At 48.5% G+C, this 22,870-nt stretch overlaps 7 protein-coding genes across 7 annotated transcripts; 4 read left to right on the top strand and 3 right to left on the bottom strand.

Moving 5' to 3' along the window:
* Nucleotides 1-680: 680 nt before the first annotated feature.
* FIESC28_08092 (uncharacterized protein) lies at nt 681-3,040 on the bottom strand (the record flags this gene model as incomplete). The annotated part of the gene is made up of 3 exons (XM_031162231.1): nt 681-1,476; nt 1,521-2,482; nt 2,528-3,040. The coding sequence occupies 3 exons, from the start codon at nt 3,038-3,040 to the stop codon at nt 681-683; spliced, it is 2,271 nt and encodes a 756-aa protein (XP_031013718.1).
* A 1,375-nt stretch (nt 3,041-4,415) lies between these two features.
* Nucleotides 4,416-5,783, top strand: FIESC28_08091 (uncharacterized protein; the record flags this gene model as incomplete). The annotated part of the gene is made up of 2 exons (XM_031162230.1): nt 4,416-4,659; nt 4,705-5,783. 2 exons carry the CDS (start codon nt 4,416-4,418, stop codon nt 5,781-5,783), a joined length of 1,323 nt encoding a protein of 440 aa, XP_031013717.1.
* A 273-nt stretch (nt 5,784-6,056) lies between these two features.
* FIESC28_08090 (uncharacterized protein) lies at nt 6,057-6,416 on the bottom strand (the record flags this gene model as incomplete). Its single annotated transcript, XM_031162229.1, has 1 exon — nt 6,057-6,416. One exon carries the CDS (start codon nt 6,414-6,416, stop codon nt 6,057-6,059), a length of 360 nt encoding a protein of 119 aa, XP_031013716.1.
* Nucleotides 6,417-7,591: 1,175 nt separating this feature from the next.
* On the top strand, nt 7,592-8,616 carry FIESC28_08089 (uncharacterized protein; the record flags this gene model as incomplete). The annotated part of the gene is made up of 3 exons (XM_031162228.1): nt 7,592-7,620; nt 7,711-8,338; nt 8,392-8,616. The coding sequence occupies 3 exons, from the start codon at nt 7,592-7,594 to the stop codon at nt 8,614-8,616; spliced, it is 882 nt and encodes a 293-aa protein (XP_031013715.1).
* A 3,090-nt stretch (nt 8,617-11,706) lies between these two features.
* FIESC28_08088 (uncharacterized protein) lies at nt 11,707-16,892 on the top strand (the record flags this gene model as incomplete). The annotated part of the gene is made up of 6 exons (XM_031162227.1): nt 11,707-11,887; nt 11,966-14,622; nt 14,674-14,683; nt 15,630-15,981; nt 16,038-16,500; nt 16,551-16,892. The coding sequence occupies 6 exons, from the start codon at nt 11,707-11,709 to the stop codon at nt 16,890-16,892; spliced, it is 4,005 nt and encodes a 1,334-aa protein (XP_031013714.1).
* Nucleotides 16,893-17,374: 482 nt separating this feature from the next.
* FIESC28_08087 (uncharacterized protein) lies at nt 17,375-17,605 on the bottom strand (the record flags this gene model as incomplete). Its single annotated transcript, XM_031162226.1, has 2 exons — nt 17,375-17,537; nt 17,586-17,605. 2 exons carry the CDS (start codon nt 17,603-17,605, stop codon nt 17,375-17,377), a joined length of 183 nt encoding a protein of 60 aa, XP_031013713.1.
* A 2,318-nt stretch (nt 17,606-19,923) lies between these two features.
* FIESC28_08086 (uncharacterized protein) lies at nt 19,924-22,140 on the top strand (the record flags this gene model as incomplete). The annotated part of the gene is made up of 3 exons (XM_031162225.1): nt 19,924-20,301; nt 20,356-21,818; nt 21,876-22,140. 3 exons carry the CDS (start codon nt 19,924-19,926, stop codon nt 22,138-22,140), a joined length of 2,106 nt encoding a protein of 701 aa, XP_031013712.1.
* Nucleotides 22,141-22,870: the final 730 nt, after the last annotated feature.

Below are 22,870 nucleotides of genomic sequence, written 5' to 3'. Positions count from 1 at the left end.
GCTTGTTTGGAGCTGTCAGTGCCTTTTGAGGCTCTATTGACACCCAAAAGGGGTAAGATGGCGGTTGAAGTCTGCGAACGTTGGGTGGAACATGAAACAAGGATGATTGGAAGGAATTGAACGTTGAAAAGTATCAAAGAAGAGTTTGGAAAGGAATTGAATGTATTATCTTGCAGTGCTGAAGTGACTCGTGATACCATCGACTTGTAAATATGAGCCCGTTGATACACACTCAACACTGAGCATTTCCGACCTTTAAGGAGTCAGAGCAGTAAACAAAAGCACAATTAGATATCAATAGTCAGTATGACTTATCCGTGCTATCTCATGCAAACACTTATCTCCCGTAGCCAGGTCCCGCCAGTGTCAAGCACTGCAACGCCAACACCATCCGAACCAATCACACTCTCAACGTAGCGACTATAAGCAATCGAACTTGGACTACATGCGAATCTCAAAAGATGGCAAGAGCATTGACCGGTTGAATGAAGCCTCGACGCCGTTACCCAGCACATGAGCATCCCGATCAGAGTCTATGCTGACAGAATATTGCAGCAGGATATCATTTTCTTTGTCCACGGTTATCTTATCTCAGGTCTGAATAGCTTCAGAGGTGAGCAAGTCCGGCTTTGTACGGAGGAAATGAGTGTTGATACTACTTTGTGTATGGAAGAACAACTTCAGGACTTGCTAACCGTTCTGCCCATCTTCCTGGGATCCCACTCCTTATCCACCTGATCCAACAAGCCCTTCTTCCCGAGAATCTTAGACCCAAGGATCTCCTCAAGACTAACCATCTTGAAGCTCGCCTCGGCACTAGTCTTGCCATTCGGCAACTCATTAGCATCATCATGGACAACTACCAACCCGTGAGGAAAGTCCTTGCCCAGTGCTGTGCCTACAGCCGTTATACCATCGGTGTTGGATACATGGTCGATCTTTCCATTTGATGAATCAACGAGTGTAAATGTGGCGACGTACTCGTGTGGTGAAGCTCGTTGGTAGACGTTATATGCGCTTACGCCCTGGCATGATACTAGGATGTATCCCTCATCTGGCTTTGAGCCATAGACGAGCGTCACACCTTCTACGTCTCCGTAGAGTTTTCCATCACCGACTTTGCCGATGATGACTCCTTTATCTTTGGAGTCTGGCTCAGCGCCGTATCGCCATAGGGCAGAAGGTTCTTCTCCGAGGAAGATCCAGCCGTTTTCTTCGTCAGTGACACAACCTTCGACTTGTCCACCGCTACCGCCTTGGAACTCTCGTACAAGATCGGTCTTGAGTGTTCCGTTGGATGTGGATGTAAGTTCGTACTGGAGATATCGTGCTGATTTCTCGTTGACGAAGAGGTATTGCTTTCCTGTCTTGGGTGAACGATATGTGCACGAGCCGTACACGGTATAATCCTCGACAACAGGGTGAGAACCACCAGGGATATTGGTCAGTGTCCCGTTGGGAAGCATCTCGAAGAGACTATATCGTCAGCTAACCATCAATCATAACATAGGTCGACTTACCATAGAGTATCATCCTCTCGACACGCAGCAAAAGCAAGATCAACCTTGCGATCACCCGCCTCGAAGCCATAGATCATGTCGACATTATTCGGCTTGCCCGCCGCGAAACTCTGAACAAGATTGCCCTTCAGATCGAAAACATTGAGACCAGCCTCCTTTCCAGACTTCATCGTTGTGATAACGCGAGACTTCTCTGCACCCTCGGGAGAGATCCAGATCGCAGGGTCATCACCATCACCGAGTTTTGGCTCAGTCTCATATGTTGACTCAACAAGGAGGAACGAACAGTGTAGACCACCCCATCCCTTATCGCATTTACACTCATTTGCTCCGACGCATTTTCCGTGGCCGGAGCATTTGTTGACGCAAGTGAAGCTGCTGCAGGTCTTTCCGGCAAAACCAGAGAAACACTGGCACTTTTGGCTCTTGTCCTTGATGCAGTATCCATTGCCACCGCAAGTCTTGCAGATTGGTTCAGTCTTGGAGTCGGACTTTACCTTTCTTGGGTCGTACTTTGTGTTCGCTTCGATGTTGAGATTCTTGAGAACTGATTCGAGTGATGAGACCCCAAACCCGTTGATTTCCTCTGACTCGATGGCGTACGTTAAAGCACCAGCGGGATATTTCTTCGTCGAGCCCTGGTAGATGTCCAAGCCCTTGATCTCAACGTCTTCCTGTCCAGTTAAAGATACAGTTCCCTTGAGCTTCAAGGATTGGTCGTAGACGGCGATTTTGTCTGTCTGGGCGACAAATAGGTAGTCGGAGCCCTTCTTTGGCACGTAGATCGCCAAGCCTGTCACATCGTCCGCTGCCTTGCCGACCTCAGTAATCTTAGGCGCTTCAGTAGATTCCTTGAGCGCGAATGCATACACGGTCTTGTCGCCTTTTGAGATGTACATACGTGACTCAGAGCGTGACACAGCACAGGAGTCCGTCTCAAATTCGGTAGGGAATTTTTGGATCTGACAACATTAGTAAACAGTAGCATATCTCTAAGGGATACATACCTTGACAAACTCAAGTGACTTTTTAGTCTCTCGTAGAAGTAGCTGAACAGCCTCTCCCTTTCCAAACAGATAGAGATAGTCATTCCCAGCAGGACTCTTCCAGCTACACAGCGCGGACCAATCGCCCAACACTTTCAAATCCGCGTCCTCGATCTGCTTAAACTTGGGCATCTCGTACGCGCGAAGAATAGAGTCAGGCATCGCGATAGTAACGAGAACATCTTTATCATCCACATCGTAGACTGTAGTAACAAGCTTGCTGCGTCCAGGAGTTTTGGCGGCGACCTCTTTCAGAGGAGATTTGGAGTTGAAGTCATAAACGTGAAAACCACCCTTGTCAGGCCCTCCATCGTTTCCAATTAATAGAGGATTCTTCTCAGAGTAGTAGATAGTTGTAGAGTCTGATTCAACTTCGCTCGTGTAGGCGTCGACTTTGACATTGACGTCCACCGCCTTTGCGAAGGATATCTGGAAAACAACAGCCAAAAGGCCAATCAAACCAGAAGCGACCATGATTACCAAACAAGTACTCTGCCTGTTTAGAAAAGAGCTTTTGCTGGCGGCCATTTTCCAGATATACTGATGTTCGGGTGAGCACGTGCTCAACTCGATTGGCCTGGTCAGTTATAGTATAGGATAAGATAATTAAGAATAACCAGACCAGGAAGGAGCTTTGGTTTCCCACCCTGAGGACTTTTTGTTTTTGGTAGGTGAAACGGTGCTCGTGCTGAGAGGATGTAGTTCTATTGGATGGAGCGGTAGGGGTTGCGGGTTTAATAGTCGTGGTCTGGATCTACACTGCATGCAGACATACCTAGGGTAGAGAAATGTCGTGCCATTAACATTGAGATGTTTCTCATTTCAGGCAAGAATGCAGAAACGAATAAATAAGCTTATTTTCTTATGTTCTTTTTCAAGATTCGTGCCTTGATTCTTTGGTGATACATGATGTCTAGTGTAGCATCCATGGAGGAGCTATTTAGAGAGTACTGTATATCAAGCGGCTTAATTCATGCAGCACTGCTGTTTCGAAACATCCACTTGAAGTCAAATTTTGGTAAACGACATGGATTGTGTCTACAGGGATAATCATACAATAGAAATTATGTTCCTGAAATAGTAGAGATTCACTTGTATGTGCCGATTCAGCCGTTCTCTACCACGTCTTTTTTTCAACTGAGACTTTTCAGCGAACCAACTCGATATTCAAGAGCATAGATATCAAGCAACAAAGCATGTCGTCCGAGGACTGGAGAATCTTGGATATTCTTTTACGAGTGTGAGCATTTACAAGAGCCTCTGATCCGGAGCTGCCAACATTCACAAAGTGAACAAGTCAAATAGGAACAAGTAGCAATAGATCAACATGTGCAACGGTCTGTCATTCGGATTCCGAGCGCCCACTTACCGAACTATATTCCCACAACGGTATAGCAGTAACTAAGCATTTCCAGTAAAAATCTCCGAGAAGCATGTTCTTAAACAGTCAATACATTCTCGGGGATAAAGTGCAGGTGTAAGTGGATTAGTGACCATAGCGGAGCATTGATACTGTAGACACTATTTAGACGGCCTAGATATACAATGAATAATAAAACCACCTGCACCCGCCGATATAGGAGCCAAATACAAGCTCGAAAAGGAAATAAAGTGAAAAATACATTCTTAAATACCATTGAGATATGTAATCAAAAGAGTCTTGTGTTGGTATTTTGCTTAAATCAAGAGCTCCATTCAGTGATGTACTTCCGGTCCCCGCATCCCGGCATTTACTTCGGGATGGTTACACGGATAAAGGAACGACCGTCATCGGATCTAATCTGATATAAATCGCCAGGGAATCCCTCAATGCCAAATCTATCATCCTAGTCCCTTACCAATTGCCATCATGACTGATATAAAAGACCTACAAATCGCCATTCTAGGCGCTGGGATGGGCGGCCTAGGAGCTGCCCTCGCTCTCGCCAAAAGAGGGTTCAAGAACATCGATGTCTATGAGACGGCCAGTAATCTTGGTTTTGTGGGAGCGGGTATCCAGATGCCTCCTAATGTGGGAAGGATTCTTGATAGGTTAGGTTGTTGGGATGATATTGAACGGGAAGCAACTCGTGTGGCTGGCAGCAGTATTCGACGTGAGTCTTGAGCATTTCATGCGGAATATTCACTGACTTGACCAGAGGGCTCAACCAATATTGAACTTGCACATGTGGACATGCCAGACATCAAGGGCAAATACGGGTACTCCCACCTCTGCGGCCACAGATCATCTCTGGCTGGTCACATGTACGAGGCGTGCAAGAAACATGAAAGCATCACCTTCAACTTCTCAACAAGCTTAGTCGAGATTGAGTCTTTCTCTCCTCGAGCATCCTTCAAGCTCAAGCCAAGAGATGGAGAGCCCTTTACACGTCAAGCCGATATTCTCCTCGGCGCAGACGGTATCAAAAGTGTTACTCGCTCTCAGATCCTGCAGCAAGTTAACGCCACGCCTGAAGAGGCAGAGACTGGCCAAGCTGCCTACCGCATCATGCTCAACCGGGAAGACATGGCGCATGATCCTGAACTTCTGGCTCTTATTGACAGTGACGAGGTTGTGCGGTGGGTGGGAGAGAAGAGACATATCATCGCCTACTCTATCGCTGATAAGTCTATCTATAACTTGTCAACTGTTCAGCCAGATGAGAACTTTGCTACCGCCCCGTCCATAACTTACACAACAAAGGGATCCAAGGAGGTCATGTTGAATGTCTTCAAGGAATTCTGCCCTCTCGTGCAAAAGATGCTTAACCTTGTTCCTGAGGGAGAGGTCTGCGAGTGGCGATTGAGGATGTACAAGCCTTTACCGACTTGGACGAATGGTGTAGTCACCTTGATAGGAGATGCTTGCCATCCAACGCTCCCTCACCTTAGCCAGGGAGCTGCCATGGCTATTGAAGATGGCTCGACAATCGCGGAAGTTCTTTGCCTTGCCCCCGATACCAAGCCGGAGACTATCGCCAAGTGTCTCAAGGTATACGAGCTATCTCGAAAGGAATGGACATCGAGTCTCGTTGAAATGGCGTATTTATCTGGTCGAACTTTGCATCTGGGCGAAGGAAAAGCAAAGGAGGAGAGAGATAGGATGTTCAAGGAGCACAAGACCAGTGGCTCGGTTCCCGATAAGTGGACGTCGCCTGACGTGCAGAAAATGATCTACTCGAATGACTGTGTCGCAAAGGTCAGGGATGAGTTTGAGACACTCTTTGCCGCAGCATAGTATCAAAACACCACACCAATATAAGTTCAAAATCATGCGCTCGATAATGGGGGACAGAATATTATGTGATTAAAGTCGTATTCTAGGTATCGAGAAAAACAAAGAAACGCGTAACGTAGAATAAGACCTTTCGCAGTCAAAGAAACCCCAACGCCATGAAAGATGAAATCCTTTCCATTGCCTGCGCTCGTCGCAAAATCCTCCAGTTTCGTAGTTTGTAGATCCGTTATCGGCGGGTGATATCGAGTAATGGTTCAGATCAAAGGGCGTCGCTTAGAAAAGGCAGTCCAAACAACAGCAGCATGCCAGACCAGCGAGAAGACCGGTCATGAGACCACCGCCAGCGCCGCCGCCGTTTCCTCGTTGATCATCGTTGGGGTAGTAGCCTTGAGGAGGAGGATACTGGCCGTAGGGTCCTTGCTGGGGAGGATAAGGGCCCTGGCCGGCGGGAAAGGGTTGTTGAGGGTAGCCCATCTGGGGAGGAGCTTGCTGGTAGTAACCCTGAGGAGGAGGACCGCCAGGAGGGGGAGCGCCGCCCTGCATGTATGGATCTTGCTGGTAGCCGCCGTAGGTAGGTTGAGGGGCACCTGGAGGAGGGCCGTAGGCCGGAGGTTCGTCTTGCTTGAAGGCCATTGTGATAGTATGTATGCGACAGTGGATAGGAGGTGGATCTTGCAGTCGCGTAAAGGATAGATCGTCAGGTACGAGGAAATATCGATCAGAAAATAAATAAAGGAAAGAAAGAGAGTGTGTGATAGAAATGGAGATGGGATGAAGGAATACAAAAAGGATCGGAACGGAACGAACAACGTAGCGACCACAACGTAACTGCAAGCCAAGGTCCCCGGAGTTAAAAGTGTTTGGTGTCAGTGCCAAAGTCTCCGGTTCTCCATCCCAAGCTCCCTCCGAGTGCTCTCACATGGTCTTTGCTGCACGCCACAGAGACCGCGTTGCGGGATTACGCGGACGCTATTGGATGCTTCGTAGGCTGCGCCACGCTTGGCTCTAGATGGTTCAGCGCCCTGTCACTTGGCACTTCATCTCCGTCCGGGAGTCAGAATAATTAACTGTCCAGAGCATGAGGGACGAAATAATTTGATCATTTCATGCGAGCTTAGACCAGTGTTCAGACCATCTATTTCCGTCGACTGGTTACTGAAATGGCATCTTTTCTGATACCCACTAGATTCCTCAACAAGGGGACTCTCAAGGGTCTTTGCCGAGTCACAAGTATGTATCAGCACTCACAAACATCTGCAAACATTGATGGGAAATTCGGCTTTCACGGCTTCTCTCGAGAGGAATGCACCTATGAAACAAACTCGGCGTCTGTTTTGTCGCGCGCATTACAGAAAGGTTCAACTGCGCCACATCTCCTCGCGTCGTATCCGAGTCCGACCTGCGATGATGCCGATTTCCCGTTGAGCCACTGGCAATTACCGCTTCTAATAATGGCATGTTCCACGTTACGAAGCCCATCATCAAGCCTCGTCAATATCACATTAATTAGCAAAGTAACGTAACTCATCAATAACGCCTCTATAGACGTTCTAGAACCGGATCGGATTAAGTTGGCCCTGTGGCTAGTGCACATCATGTGATCTTCATTTTCGGTCGTTTGAGGTGTGGCGCATACTGCTGCCCCACCACTGCTCAAACGCCCGCACCACGAAAAAGTGCAATAAATTCAACCATCACTAAGAAACCCCACGATCACGAATCGACGAGCCACGACGACGCATCCCGACTGTACCGCGAGACCTACAAAAACCGCCTAAAAAAAGTCGCACGGATACGCTCGATTCATCATGGCTGCCGCAGTTGCGAACCAGCCCAAGTGAGTCCGCCCAGCGCTTTTTCTGTTTGCTACCTCCCGAACTGGGGTATTCTATCGATATCTGTGACTAACCCCACCATTCGAAAAAAGGCACGACTGGGCCGACGACGACGATATCGAGGAGACATCCACCGATCTCCCCGAGCCTCAGACTATCTCCAACAAGGATGGAACAAAGACCATCATCACATTCCGTTACGATGACGACGGTCGTAAGGTTAAGACCACTCGCCGAGTCCGATTCACCACCCACACCGAGACCGTAAACCCCCGCGTCGCCGACCGAAAGACATGGCCCAAGTTCGGCCTCAGCCAAAAGGATCCCGCAGGCCCTGCTCCCGACACCACTTCCGTCGGTGAGAACATCATCTTCCGACCAAGCGTCAACTGGCGAAAGGCCGAGAAGGAGGAGGCCACCGACACCGCTGCCCAGTCCATGAAGGACAAGCTCAAGGACAAGCAAGTCAAGTGTCGTATTTGCAACGGTCAGCATTTCACTGCCCGCTGTCCTTACAAGGACACCATGGCGCCCATCGGAGAGAGCGGCGCTGCCGATGTCGCTGCTGGTATGGGAGACGAGCCTTCAGCTGCTGCTGCTGCTGGGGTCAAGAAGGGATCATATGTTCCTCCTGCCCTGCGCAACGGTGGATCTGCTGGCGAGAGAATGGGATCCAAGTTTGGCGAGAGAGACGACCTGGCTACACTGCGTGTCACCAACGTGAGTAGTGCTGCCGTAATGTTCTTCGACAACAAAATACTGACAGACGATAGGTTTCCGAGATGGCCGAAGAGGGAGAGCTGCGCGATATGTTCGAGCGTTTCGGTCGTGTCACACGAGTATTCCTTGCCAAGGACCGAGAAACCGGCATGGCCAAGGGATTCGCCTTCATCAGCTTTGCGGACCGCGGCGACGCCGTCAAGGCCTGTGCGAAGATGGACGGATTTGGTTTCAAGCATCTCATTCTCCGGGTGGAGTTTGCCAAGAAGGCTCAGTAAAAAAGGGGTTGTTGCTGCTTATCGAATCTTGTGCGCGTGGTTTAGCTAGGGGACACATGGTAATGCATTCGTGGTTGTTGAGATGGGAAAAGAATATCTTTCAACCTCATGATTTCAATGAAACCTTCAGGATATGTGCGGTTTGAAATGGGAAAAGTGATTGTATGTGATGGGGAAGATCATAAATGAACAATTCTTAACAAACTGATATTCTAAGTGATGGTGATATTGACAAGACAAGACTTGCTGTGTAATGCTTTGGCTGTTTCAGTAGGTAGAAAGGGGTTACGGTAGTCCTGAGCAAGCTGCATGTCTTCACCAATCAACATGTCTAGTGGTTACCCCAGACAGCTAAGACACGTATGGTATGTTCGCCAGTAAGTTATGGTGAGTAACGAGGGACTATATGATGAGGTGGGCTTCTGAACTTCACCAATGACCAAGCCCAGGCTTAGCCACTCAATGACCGGGACCAATGTTGAATACAATAAGATAAATGCATGTAACAATCACTTCTTAACATATGAGATAGTCTCTTCTATTCTGGTGTGAGAAGACGGAGCTTATTTTATTAGGGGCATATGGACTAAAGGTTGCCCTCCAGGCGTTACACAGTCAAGTGAGATAATGCTAAACTTGCTTTGCTCGTTTTAATAGACTCTCAGGGTTACATTCATCAACACACCATCTAGTGCTGATTGGATCGTCTAAGAAAGAGAGGCAATTGTGGAAAGAGGTGACTGATCAACGAACGTTCAAGAGGACGCAACAATACACTATAACTCTTGCAGATGCATTTAGTATTATCTAGATAGTGCAGAGCCCTTCTTGATTGATTTCATGGATTCCTCCATTCGTCTTGCGCTCGAATAGGCGTAAAGCATACATCTATCCCGTAAAACCCCCCAATCTAACAGCACAGGAATCTAGAAATCTAGAACGAAATAGAAGCATGAAGAACAAGCTACCTCTTCCATATTACCCGGTTCTCGCGTCTATGGCAGAGAGGCTAGCTTAAGCGCATGGGTCAAACATTGCGGGATATAACTTTGCTGCTGCAGCTCTCTCGGGTTACCTGTATAGGAACTGCAATAATGCCACGACAATTATGACGATTGGCTTCTCTCGTATCTCAACAGATTCACTAGCTTGCAGGACAAGGGGTTATATAGATCGAGACCCTGAAAAATAGGATTGCCAGGGTAAGTGTTTGATGCTTGTATGGAGATATTGCTGGTTTTGGACGATGATCTCGTGCTCAAACAAAACTCCAATAGGATTAACATTTTAATAATAACAATTGTTCGTTTAACGTTGTCTTCGATGACAATGTACGCCCTGAAGGTTCGGCCATTCATGATGGTTCACCATCTGTATTGCTTTCTCCTTTGCAGCCTGGAAGAAGTTTAACAGTAAATCCGAGTACTCGGATAATCCAAGCCACTCGAATATCCGACAAGAAACGAAACAGTAAGGTTCTAATCACATAACTGCCTGGTTTCTTAGCTCCAAGATCTCTCACATGCCACTCAGTCTGTACATGGTCAATTGTTTTTGTCGATCAAAAGGACTCAAATAAGCCATCGCTGTAACCCCTTGCAATTCAATCACGGCCCTAGAAAGGCAGTGCTATTTCATTTTGTTGGGACAAATCGTCTGGGGTGGTTTTCTCTTTCATAGCTTCAGTGTAAGATTTGCATGTGATTCTACCCCACGCGCGTGTTGAAGACAACTTGCAAGGATCCTATAGACCAGTCGAGGTAAAGAAATGAGAAGGACCCGGTACTGTACTGCACTGTAAAAGCATTGGATCGATCAATTGCCTGGAAGATGTCGACAGTTCGCTTCCGAAGCCCCCACTATCGGGGTGGGGTTTGGCCCGTAGTACCTATCGGGAGAGGTCCTCCATAACGGCGCCGGGCGCCGGATGCAGGCCGTTCTTGTTGTCTGCAGAGCGGCAATTACTGCGGCCAAAGCGGGTAGAATCGGTGGCAGTGAGTTTTGTTTCTGTAACATCAAGTAATTGTTTTGCGTTGTAACAAAAGCATACGTTCCAGTTCCAATTCAAGGCCTGATTAAAAAGATAATCACGGCAATACCCATTCCCTTTTCTCTCTCGATGATAAACCGTTCGATAATCAGCAAGTGAATAGCCAGTGAGTGAGAGACTGAGAGTGAGAGACTGAGAAGTGAAGTGGGGGAAGACGATGGAAGGTCAAAGTCCCCCACTGTACCGTCACTTTCGGCCATGCTACCGTAGCCCCACGCTTTGAAGATGGAATTCCCTGGGAATCGCAGTGGGTTTAGCGCTGTTGTCGCCGTGTAAATGGCCATCGCCCCATTCAAAGCCTCATTGCACAGTAGAAAGCCAGGCTCTTGACTGGCTCTGATAAATGATTCCGCTCATGTTCAAGAGGAAGGTGCGTGTTACAGTGGCTTCCTGCCATAGGTGTCACGACAGGACACATATTTCGACACCGGGAAGCAGGTGCTCTTGACCGGTACCTTCCACGGTCTACAAATTGTCTTTCTGTCTGTCTCTCCTCATCATTTTCTTTTCACATTCCAAACTTCTTCAGTCAATAACCATTTGAATTGGTCAAAGAACGCAGAGCAACCACTCTACCTGTTGCATACTGTCAGTCGCATTGACAGCCTACACCAATACCAATCATCAACCTGTAACCTCCTGCATACAGTCCTGCATGCTCTAACGCTCACTGGGAATAGACAGCCACTCCCCTGCTAAATCCCCTCCGTCTTCAAATTTATGGAGCCGTCGCTGCTCCAGACCAGCAACAGGACCTAGCCCAGGCCAGGGACCAAACAGCCAGCGAACGCCTTAGCCAGGTGACCCCGTTCGGACAGTCTAACCAGCGGAGCCCTGACGTCGTTTCGAACTTCGGCCGTATTGACCTAACAGCCGAGTGTTATTGCGACAAGCCCTCTCATTCCCATCTCCTCATCTTCTTCTCGTACTCAACTTACATTCTTTCTTTTACTTGGTATTCAACCTACCATTCTTCACGGCAAATTCTGGTGACAACCACCACTCCAAGATCACACTCTGCTCCTGCATCGCCGTCAGTCATGAGTACTGCAGCCGATCTGCCAGATGCTGGCCCCGGATTGCGACAACGGCAATCTGGGGTAAACTCTACTGCCCAGCAAGACGTACAACCAGAACAAACTCATGTTCGTGAGCCATCAGATTCAACAAACCCCTCTGAAAAGATGAGTAAGACTTATGGTCGAACACCCGACGGCACAGGTATGTCAATCCCAGATTATGGTTAATTTGGTGGTGTGTTGCTTTGGTGTGTCTTTGGCTGACAGTCACATGCTGTAGTCTTTATTGTACCCACAACCCATGATATGGTTTCGCAGCTTTTGGACCCTCGACAACCCAAGAACCTTTCTGATGCAATTGTCTTAACAATTCTCGGTCTTCACATTCTAGCTGCTTATTTCTTACCGTCGGGTTCAAAGCGCATCGTTTTCGCTGCTGTTTTTCTGTTCTGGCGAGCTTGTTACAACATTGGCATTGGTGTACTCCTCCAGATTCAGTCAAACCATCGTCGTCTTGTCACCTGGGCTAAACGCTGGAAGCTCTTTGAGGATCCGTCAACTGGCAAGAACCCGCGACCATGGCTCTACAAGCTTTTAAAGACCGAGCTGGAGACAAAAATCCCAGAAGACTATGAATTCGAGAAGGCTCCCATCGAGTACAATACTTGGTTGGTCTTCCGAAGGGTTGTTGATTTGATCCTCATGTGTGATTTCGTGTCCTACTGCCTGTTCGCCATTGTCTGTGGTCACACTCCTGAAGGCGAAAACCCTTTGGTTGGTTTTGCCCGGTGGGCCGTTGGCATCAGTCTAATCGGCTTCAACCTCTGGGTAAAATTGGATGCCCATCGTGTCGTGAAAGACTTTGCCTGGTATTGGGGAGACTTCTTCTACCTCATTGATCAAGACTTGACCTTCGACGGTGTCTTTGAAATGGCTCCCCATCCTATGTACTCAATCGGGTATGCCGGGTACTATGGTATCTCCATGATGGCAGCCAGCTATGAGGTCCTCTTCATCTCGATCCTCGCACACCTGGCCCAATTTGCTTTCCTAGTGATTGTCGAGAATCCTCACATCGAGAAGACGTACAATCCACCTCCTCCACGCAAGCGAACCATTTCCGGAGGCCAAAGTGATGCCATACCCGCCGATCCCAAATCACTTGAAGGTACATTCGACCAACAGACACTCAAACCTTCACAGAAGGAAACACCTGATCAGGTCCATAACCTTGTTGGTTTAAGTAACCTCGATTTGTTCCGGGTGCCTGACTTTGCCGTTATCGTCATGCCGTTCTACGTAGCCACCCTTACTCTGGTGACACCATCAACTCCTGCTTGGCAGGCGGCTTTTGTCGTTCATGCTTTGGTTTGGCGTGTATGGTACCACCTTGGGCTGGGCCTTATCCTCGACCAGCAATCCAAGAACAAGATGTGGACCCGCCATTTCCTCAAGTTTGGCGAGAGTGCCGGTGAGGCATGGCGCCAGTGGAAGGGCCTGCACCATATCAGCATGATCATGTGTAATACTGCTTTTGTGGCTGCATGCTGGAAGATGTATTCCCCTCCTGAAGACTGGGCCTACGGCTTGGTCATGCTAAAGCACGTCCTCGGTGCTAGTCTCATCGCCCTCCAGCTGTGGACCGCTTTCAGTGTTTATGATTCCCTTGGAGAGTTTGGATGGTTCTGTGGTGATTTCTTCTTTGACCAACAGGCCAAGTTGACTTACAAGTCCATCTATCGCTTCCTGAACAACCCGGATCGTTTCTTTGGTACCGCTGCTGTGTGGGGTGCCGCACTCATCACATGGAGCCGATCGATCTTCCTCATGGCAATCATTACCCAGATATTGACTGTCTTCTACATCTCTTACATCGAGCGACCCCATATGCAAAAGATCTATGGTCGCAGCCTTCGCCAGGAAGCCGGCCTTACCAAGTTCATCAGGAAATCATTGCCTCCTCCTGTCAAGGGCTGGCAAGAGAGTGTTGATAAGGTTTTGGACGACACAAGCCAATTTGTCGAGGACTTCCTTGATACTGCTCGTCCCAAGTTCGCATCCGGTGTTAAGACCATCGTGAGAGATACTTCGGCCCTTTTCAACATGGCTCCCGCACGACTCACCATTACAAGAATTACACCAGACCTAGAAGGCTACGATCCCAAATATTATTCTCTCTCTGTTGAGGGTACGCAACTAGCCGATGCTCCCGTTGTTGAGAAGTACACTGGAAAGGAAAGCTTGACAGGTCGATCCCCTAAGCCGGTTCGTACCATGGCTTTCGAGTACGGTGCACCTCTTCGTGTTAAATGGAGGGCTCCAGCGAATCACAGTAAGAAGGACTGGATTGGTCTTTACATGGTCACCGACAATCGCTCAAGAGAGACCACCGAGGTCTCTTCCCTGGGACGATGGGCGCCTACAAATGCTGGTTCTTATGACTCTTTGACGGCCGATGTCAGTATTACGGTTAATGAACACCCGGTGTCAGCAGACGAGCCGACGGATATCGACCTGGTGGAAGGTGAAGTTGTCTTCGAAGGTGATAAGCTATGGTGGACGCAAGGTGTTTTCGAGTTCCGATACCATCACAACGGACATCACCATGCGATGGCAATTTCTGAGCCTTTCGAGATTCGAATCAGCAAGTTCGATGAAGAGGATGTGGATTTCGGCGCCAAGGGCTTGTACGAGCAATCTGTCGAGGCGGCTCTTCTTCCTGTTGTTCAGAACTGTCTAGACCGCGACCCAGACATTGCACCCAACCAGCCTGAGGAACCTTTTGGTGGTCATGTTGAGCGCGATACAAAGTATGCCAGAAGGATTGTTTATGCCATTCGAGAGATGTTCGGTATCGAGTTTGCGCCACCTGTTGTTACCGCAGATGGAAGTGTACGCAAACTTGCATGGAGAGTTTGCAATGCTAAGGAAGTTCTGGTATGTTTAAAAGTCAAGACGATGATCCGATACTAACTAATTAATCAATAGGCTCCCTACAGTATGTCTCTATCAAGAGGGTGCACTACGCCTGCAATCCAGGACTTTCCTTCCGAGAAGGCTTGATCTAGCACAGGCATATAAATGACGTTAAAAGGTTCGGAGTTTTATGAGGGTGGTGATGGTGATGTTAAAATATTGGAGTACATACAAGATACCACGATTGAGACAGGATACTGAAGGGACGGCTGTAACTATCAACAATCATCCATAGGCACAAATTAAAATTTCAAATCATTTTGTCTGAATGTGTACAGAGTTATTCTTGGACTACCTGCGCTCATCATAATCTGGTGATGCTATTTACGCTGTGTAGCTGAACAACACGATATTCCGCCTATCAATTATCAGGCCTTCTACCATGAAACAATCGTTGAAACAAACGGCGCGTTAACAATAAAACATAAAATCCATCAATCAGTGGCAATAACAGCCAGGGCCAGCCGGTGATACCGATACGAAGGCGTCAATCACAGTGCTACAACAAAGCCACCCCGTTCCTTACCTAGTGCAAGGCTAACGTTAGTCAATTGCCGACCTCAAAGGATCCAACCTGAATCTCACCTCCGCATCATTTTCTACTTCTCATTCCATCTTTTTTATCATCAGCTCTTGTTTATTCCTTTGCTATTCGGTGCTTTTTTGTTTAAACTTCTGTTTCAAAGCTCAGCTTGAACCCCTGGTCGTTTGGCCAGTGCGCAAGCTGCGTCAGCTCTCGCTCGCAGATCCTACCCTACCATCACATCGAATCTGAAGCCATTCACTTATCATGAAACTCTTCAATCGGCAAGCTTCAAAGAATCCTTTCAGGGATAACAGCACTTCCCTCCTAATCCCAACACTGCTCCTCGGCGCGCCTCTCACTATAGTATTGCTGCACTGCGCGTACCAAACATACTATAAGAAAGGAGCTCACTGGAGTCATAACCATGATATACTCGATCCAGTAACGCATGTTCACGATGTGAGTTCGTTGCTGTATGTTGCGTCCTACAGTGGACTTGTTACGACGTTGAATCTTTCGCTTGCTGCGTATCGAGATTCACCTATCAAGCTTGAAACGTTGGCGACGACGGATGGTTGCGCTGGCAGTCCGTCATGGCTTACGCTTGATTGGATGAATGGGATACTGTATTGCACTGATGAAGGTATTAAAGACGGAAAGAATGGGTCGTTTGCATCTTTTGCGACGAATGAGAATGGCACTTTGACACCTCTGGCCAAGCTGTCTACAGCCCTTGGTCCGGTGAGTGCTGTACAATATGGAGAGTGGAACTACGGGTTGGCAATGGCGCATTAGTATGCATATCCCCATTCCATCTTGGTGTCACACCAGAAGACTAACTATCTCAAAGCGGCGGTTCGGCATTCACGACTTGGGATATTCGAGACCCGGCCAATATCACCTCAGTGCAGGTCCAAGAATACAACCTTCAGAAGCCTGGACCTGATCCATCTAGACAGGAAGCATCCCATCCCCACGCTGCAGTTCTCGACCCGACCAAGCGGTTCATTCTCGTTCCAGATCTAGGAGAGGATTTGATCCACATCTATGGAGTTGATGTCCAGGGCTTGGCGTTGACCAAGTTGGATCCTTTGGTTGTTGCTCCTGGGAGCGGACCTCGACATCTGGCCTTTGTAGTAAAAGAGACAAAGACGTTCATGTATCTCGTCACTGAATTGGCCAATACCGTCGTTGGATACGAAGTCGTATATGGTGGTGGGTTCATTACATTTAGGGAAGTATGGACTAGTGGCATCCATGGCAAGGAGAGTGATACTCCTCAGGGTGCTGCTGCAGCTGAGATTGCTATATCTGTAAGTGAATATTGAATGTTGATAGATCGTGATCTTAACGCCTTTTGCAGCCAGATCGAGAGTATCTTCTCATCTCATCCCGTAATGAGAACACCCATGATATACCCAGTTTCGACAATGGTAACACCACAGACATCATCTCAGACTCGCTTGTCAGTTTCAGGATTCACGGTGAGACTGGGCAACTCGCCTTGCAACAAGATGTTCCATGTGGAGGCAGGTTTCCTCGTCATTTCGCCGTCAACAAAGCGGGCACATTGGTTGCAGTGGCGTTGCAACACGATGGCCGTGTCGTTATTCTCGAGAGAGATGTCAAGACAGGAATGCTTGGCGATTTCGTTGCCTACGCAGAGTTGGAAGGTGAGGTCACAGCCGTGATCTTCTATGAATGATCGTGTTGCGCCATATCTTCAAACAAGGACGGTTTCGCCTGCCATTGAGCACTTCCCTACGTCATCTCGGTGACTTCTCATCCGGACATGTCTCTTCTGTCCAAGTGACGATGTTGAGAACGTGTCTGCGAGAGGCTTCCATGACGTAGCTCCATCAGCTAACAGCACCCTTCATCGAAGAGGACCGTCCCGAAATGTCAAGGACTTACCTCTATGCAGTGGTTTCAATATCGAATGCCTTGATAATGTTTCGGATTGACGGCTGCCTGATCCGAAGAGGGATTGGGTTGCAGTGTCAGGGACACTCTGTTCAGTTGGACTGAACGCATTGCAGTCTTTATTGGTAGCCACTCACCCCAAGTGCGGACGATCGTATCATGATGCAGGGGATAATGCGAAGCATACTGCATTGGTGGCTGTTTCTATCTTGCAGCGGCTTCGGAGGGGTATGTGAGATGAAGCACTGGGATAGTCTATCAGCCCTAGGCCATCAAGGACTGAAGTGGGTTCAGTCCTCCCAGAGAGGCACAGGGCGTCGACTCTTCCGGATGTCCCAAAAGGGAATGCGAGGGCAATTCAATCTTGAAGATCGACTTGGAGTCTGGGGCAAGGCTCAGGGTGATGATAGCCGGGGTGTTGAAGACCCTGAAAATGTTGTTAGTTGGGATAATGTTATCCCTTGGCAAGACTCACATTTGAGGAGGTAGTCCCATCACGGCGTGAAGTACAAGCAGTCAATTTCCAAAAGCATGATATGATTATCTTAATCTGTTGTTCTCTTCATGAACCCTGCGTATACTCTTTGAAGATATTGTCATATTGTCTACCTGTTGGTAGAATTTGTTTGTTGATACCCAGATACCCCAGGCTTCTGGCTCGTAGCTATGAGTGCCGTACGCTGCTCCCGGTGAAGTTAATGCGAAGGCCAATTAGCCGGGAGATCCATCAGACAACCTTGCCAGCCTTTTGTCTTATTTTGGACAAAACGTGCCACACCTTTTGGCTTTCCCCGCAGGTTGACATTCGTCTCAAGACGGCACCCCAGACCGGAGCAGGCTAAAACCGAACCCCAGGTTGGTCACGGGCTTGGGATTGGATTGGATTGGGGGTAGCGAGGCTCCAACAAAGAGCACCCCCTATTCGGGCCGTTCAAATGGTTGGGCGCATGAGGGCTTGTCATGATGGGTGAGCCTGCGACTGTGTGTATGGGTGGGCAAAGCTTCAACAACTGTCAATCTAATGTAAGCGGACTTGTACAGAGTTCGAGCTTAAAACCACGTTTTTTGTGAAACAAGTTTGCGTCATGAAGGAATGGTCAAGTTGGGGTATTTGGAATGCTGTTCGACTTCTAGTAGAGGCGTAAAGAGATATGGAAGTCGTGGAGATGGAGTACCTTGGCAGTTTGGGGGTACTGTCTACCTACAGTGACTGCTAAAAGGATTTGCAGGCCCCATGGTCATGAGCGAGAGGCCCGGATGGCACCCGAGACAATCATTTCAGTTATCACTCTGTAGAAGATGCTCTCGTGGCGATTTCCTGGGCTGGGGTCTAGAACCGCGATGGTTTACGTCTGTCTGACCGTGGTAGGGCGCATTATTACCCCAGATATTGGTTATAGAACGGATTGTATGAAGAGAAATGGCGGTGCGTATGAGGATACGAGAGCAATAGATGGAAAAGATATTATTGTTAGACGCAGGGATGAAGCATATTGTTGATGAAGGATTTCAACTGGGGTTGTTGACTAAAGTGAACTACAATTACCAGATGCGTGCCTTCCTTGTGCTGCATTTGATGTGATTACCAGGAAGGAACTGCAGGCATAAGATGGGACGACATTTCCGCCCGCTCTTTCCATGCCAATAACGCAAGGCCAGTCCCTGACAAATCCACACGCAAAGTAACGGCGCATTTTCCCTAAACCTCACTCTTGGAGACATCAAGATCGTGAACGACTCCATAATTACTCTGAGAGAAGAACTTGAACCTGAGCCGAACCTCAACCTCCATAAATCGCTTCTCCACACGCAAACGGTGATGCTAACAGGGATCCCACCAATCACTCGCGCAAGCAACCCCCCTCCATCGCACTCTTAATCCTTGTCATGGCGATTAAACGAGAACAACTGGCTCGAGCCCTCCAATCCTCTGGGGAACGCATGGAATCGATTTGGGAAGGACAAAAGACTTCAGTACCTAGAAAATAGACCGAACGAGATGAGCTTCCCCGGACTCTAGTCTATTGCTTCGCTGACTCCCCATATTTGGATCCGACTCGCTTCCTGAATACCAAGAGCATACGCCACCACCACCTGAAGCAAAACTATCCCCCGAGATAGGCTCGAACATTCATCTGGGTCCCCAACTACCATGTCATGCCCGCGCGTGTCCTTAATAGTCTTCTCCAAGTAACTCGGCCGCTGACCGGAGTACAAAGACTGCAGTGCGAGGCTCGGTCGACTTTCTCCATCGCTGCAGAAGTCCCCCGGATGGTCGACTCTAACGTTAGTCTCTCCCGCCCGCTTCTCCACCACCCTCTTCCGAGTTCCACCGCCGACCCAGGGTCTGGGGTTAAGCGCAGGTGCAGGACCACATGGACTCGGAGACCCTTGTCCTTGCTCTTCCCCCATACATAACCGTTTGCTCCTCCATTGTCGGCCGCCAAAAAGAACGCCTTTCTCAACGTTCAGTAACTCCAAGGCATTTCAGTCTTCTGTCCTTGAGACTGGCGTTCTTCAATCCTTTGACAGGACAATCACAACACAAACCGACTTACAGGAAACATATTCGCCGATCACCGTCTTAGCTTCAACATAGCTTCTTCCTCCTGTTTCAGCTTTCATCATCTCGACTGATTTTCGGCATTACTATTGAAACCTCGGCACTGTCCCAGAATGTGGACTTTCTGAAGAAATTCCTGCCATTCATACCTTAGCTGTTAATTGTTTACGGCGTCATATCAGCTCTCCAGGAGCTTTGCTCTCAAGGCATTTCCTCGATTGCGCTTGATTGTTTACGACAGCATATCATCATGTCCCCATCATCGACAGGCGAATCAGTTCACTCTATCTCAATCAACTCAGCCCGACCGTTCACCGTTCCTGCTCGCGACCACTTCTCACTCGAACTGCCAATATCATCAATGTCATCACTTGCGACCATGTCGGTTGATACGTCGCTCAAATCCCCTGTCAGCTACAAAAACCAGCGCACGCCCAGTTTCAGCAGGGAGGCTATGCTGAGCACGTCTCAAAAGGCCCGCCATTTGTCGCAATCTTCCGATAATACCAGACCCGACAACATGTCCAACGGCGCACAAAAGGTCTCGAGCGACGAGGGCTCCAACCCACTTAAAAGGAGGAACACAGAAACTGGCGTTGATTATCCCCGCCGCAGGGCCACTATTGCTGTGCGTCACAGCATAATGCTTATTGTCTTCTTTCGTTTGCTGACTTTTCGCTAGTGTGAGGTTTGCCGTTCAAGAAAATCCAGATGCGATGGAACAAAGCCAAAGTGCAAGCTCTGCACAGAGCTCGGCGCTGAATGCATTTATCGAGAACCAGGTATTAAGCTAGACGCTGGTGACAAGCTGATCCTGGAACGCCTCAACCGCATTGAAAGCCTTCTTCAAATGAGCATGGTGAACCCATCAGCGAACGGGCTTAACCTGACGGAAAATTCGCCTGATTTGAGCAACGGTGCCGGGCTCGATGGCGACAATTTGATCCTCTCAGCCAATGGGGGCACTTTCAGCTCTATTCCTAACGGTGGATTTGGCACTTGGTCGGCGCAGCCAGTGGGGACCAACATATCTACCATGCCCAAAGTACACACCAACGCTGCTATGCATCTACTGCAATGGCCTCTAATTCGGGATCTAATTTCACGGCAATGCGATCCTCAGGTTCTTCTACAACTGGAAATGGCCCGAGAACCACTCCACACTCTGACGAAAACGCCATGTGTGGACTTGTCAAATACTCAAGCATACATCGAGGCTTATTTTGAGAGGGTCAACGTTTGGTACGCCTGCGTCAACCCGTATACCTGGAGAAGCCAGTACCGAACCGCCTTGTCCAACGGATTCCGAGAAGGGCCCGAGAGTTGCATCGTGCTTCTTGTTCTTGCGCTAGGCCAAGCAAGTTTGCACGGTAGCATATCCAGGATTCTCCCCCATGAAGATCCCCCCGGTTTGCAATACTTTACAGCAGCCTGGTCGCTGCTCCCAGGATTGATGACTGCCAATAGTGTGGTGGCGGCGCAATGTCATCTCCTTGCTGCTGCATATCACTTTTACCTAGTGCGGCCTATGGAGGCATGGAACCTACTTTGCACTACAAGCACCAAACTGCAACTACTTCTCATGGCTCCTAGCCGTATCCCTAGTCACCAGCGAGAACTCGTGGAACGCATTTACTGGAATGCTTTGCTTTTCGAAAGCGATCTTCTCGCCGAACTTGACTTGCCTCATTCGGGTGTGGTCCAATTTGAGGAGCATGTTGGCCTCCCAGGTGGATTCGAAGGAGACGAGTCGGAGCAAGTCGGTCGAGATGAGCTCTGGTACTTCTTGGCCGAGATTGCTCTGCGTCGCTTGCTGAACAGAGTCAGCCACCTCATTTACTCCAAGGACTCTATTGCAACAACACAGAGCCTAGACCCAGTTGTCGCGGAACTCGATTACCAATTGAGTCAATGGTACGAGAGTTTGCCATTGCCACTGCAGTTTCCTTTTACCCGGAATGCCCTGCAAGACCCTGTTCAAACAGTACTTCGCCTCCGATTCTTTGCTTGTCGCACCATCATCTACCGGCCGTATATTCTGGCAGTGCTAGATAATGAGCAGCAAGTTTTGGATCCCGCCGTGAGAGAAAATTGCCACAAATGCTTGGAAGCTTCCATTCGACAGTTGGAGCATATTCATGAACAGTATGTCACCCTCCCTTTCAGGTATTGATCCATGGAAGAAAAGCTAACCAGTTCCAGTCACGCCGGGCATATGCCATACATCTGGCAAGGGGCTTTGTCCATGGTGTCTCAAACATTACTCATTATGGGTGCCACCATGTCACCATCGCTACTCAATATTCTACTCACACTGGTACCAAGTCGTGAGGCGCTAGACCAAATCATCAACGATGTGGTTGTCGAAGTCGAACGATACGCGACTTTGGCCCCAAGTTTGAGCCTTGCCTCCGAGATGCTCAAAGAGGCTGAAGTGAGACGACGCGCATTCCTCGGCACTCCGTAGGTGCCGGCTGACTTGAGTCGCTTTGCCGACGGTACTTGTACAAAGACATTACAAAACAACGACTTGTCACTTGCTTGACATGCTTTGTTCTTCTTCTTCAGCTGTCAAGATGACGACGTTACTCAGTAGTAGCGCCGTTGTTCTCTGATCTTGTACGGCTTAGATACGCCCCAACGCCGCAATACGACCCAGGGATCTGGGTGACTGTCGCCCCGAGAGACTCTTTCTGGGGGATCATCCTGGGCTGCAGTGTTGGGTAATATCATTTTATTGGCTGGTAAAGAACCCAGTACGGCTCACCGGGCCGCGTGGCCGATTGTCAGATCTTGGCTACAAGAAATATTGCTTCCCAATATTACTCTCAGGATCGAATTGATGTAATGTAGATCATGCATACAAGCTAGCAGAAAGATCTAGCTGGACGTTCTTGGGAGGATTGGCGTCAGATTTCCCACTTCGAATTATCCAAAGAACATGATGACGTCTCTCATGATAGCATCTATACCCGTTTGTTTAATATTGTACTATTAAGAATCATGATTATGAGTAAATAATGAACAGCTGGAAAGTCTTGTGTGTTGCTGCTGACTGTGAGTGCTGAGACAATACATATGTTGATCTTTTCTTTACATGATATCACGAAAGTACGGCAGCATATTTGAAATGCTTAAATATTGCTGGAATAGGACAAACGCCACGCCGACAATGTCTTCTCAGCTTCATGATGTAA

This window comes from Fusarium coffeatum (assembly GCF_003316985.1).
Source record: "Fusarium coffeatum strain FIESC_28 chromosome Unknown BRIP53273_contig_184, whole genome shotgun sequence".
Classification (NCBI taxonomy): Eukaryota; Fungi; Ascomycota; class Sordariomycetes; order Hypocreales; family Nectriaceae; genus Fusarium; species Fusarium coffeatum.
This window is presented reverse-complemented; position numbering and strand designations above follow the sequence as displayed.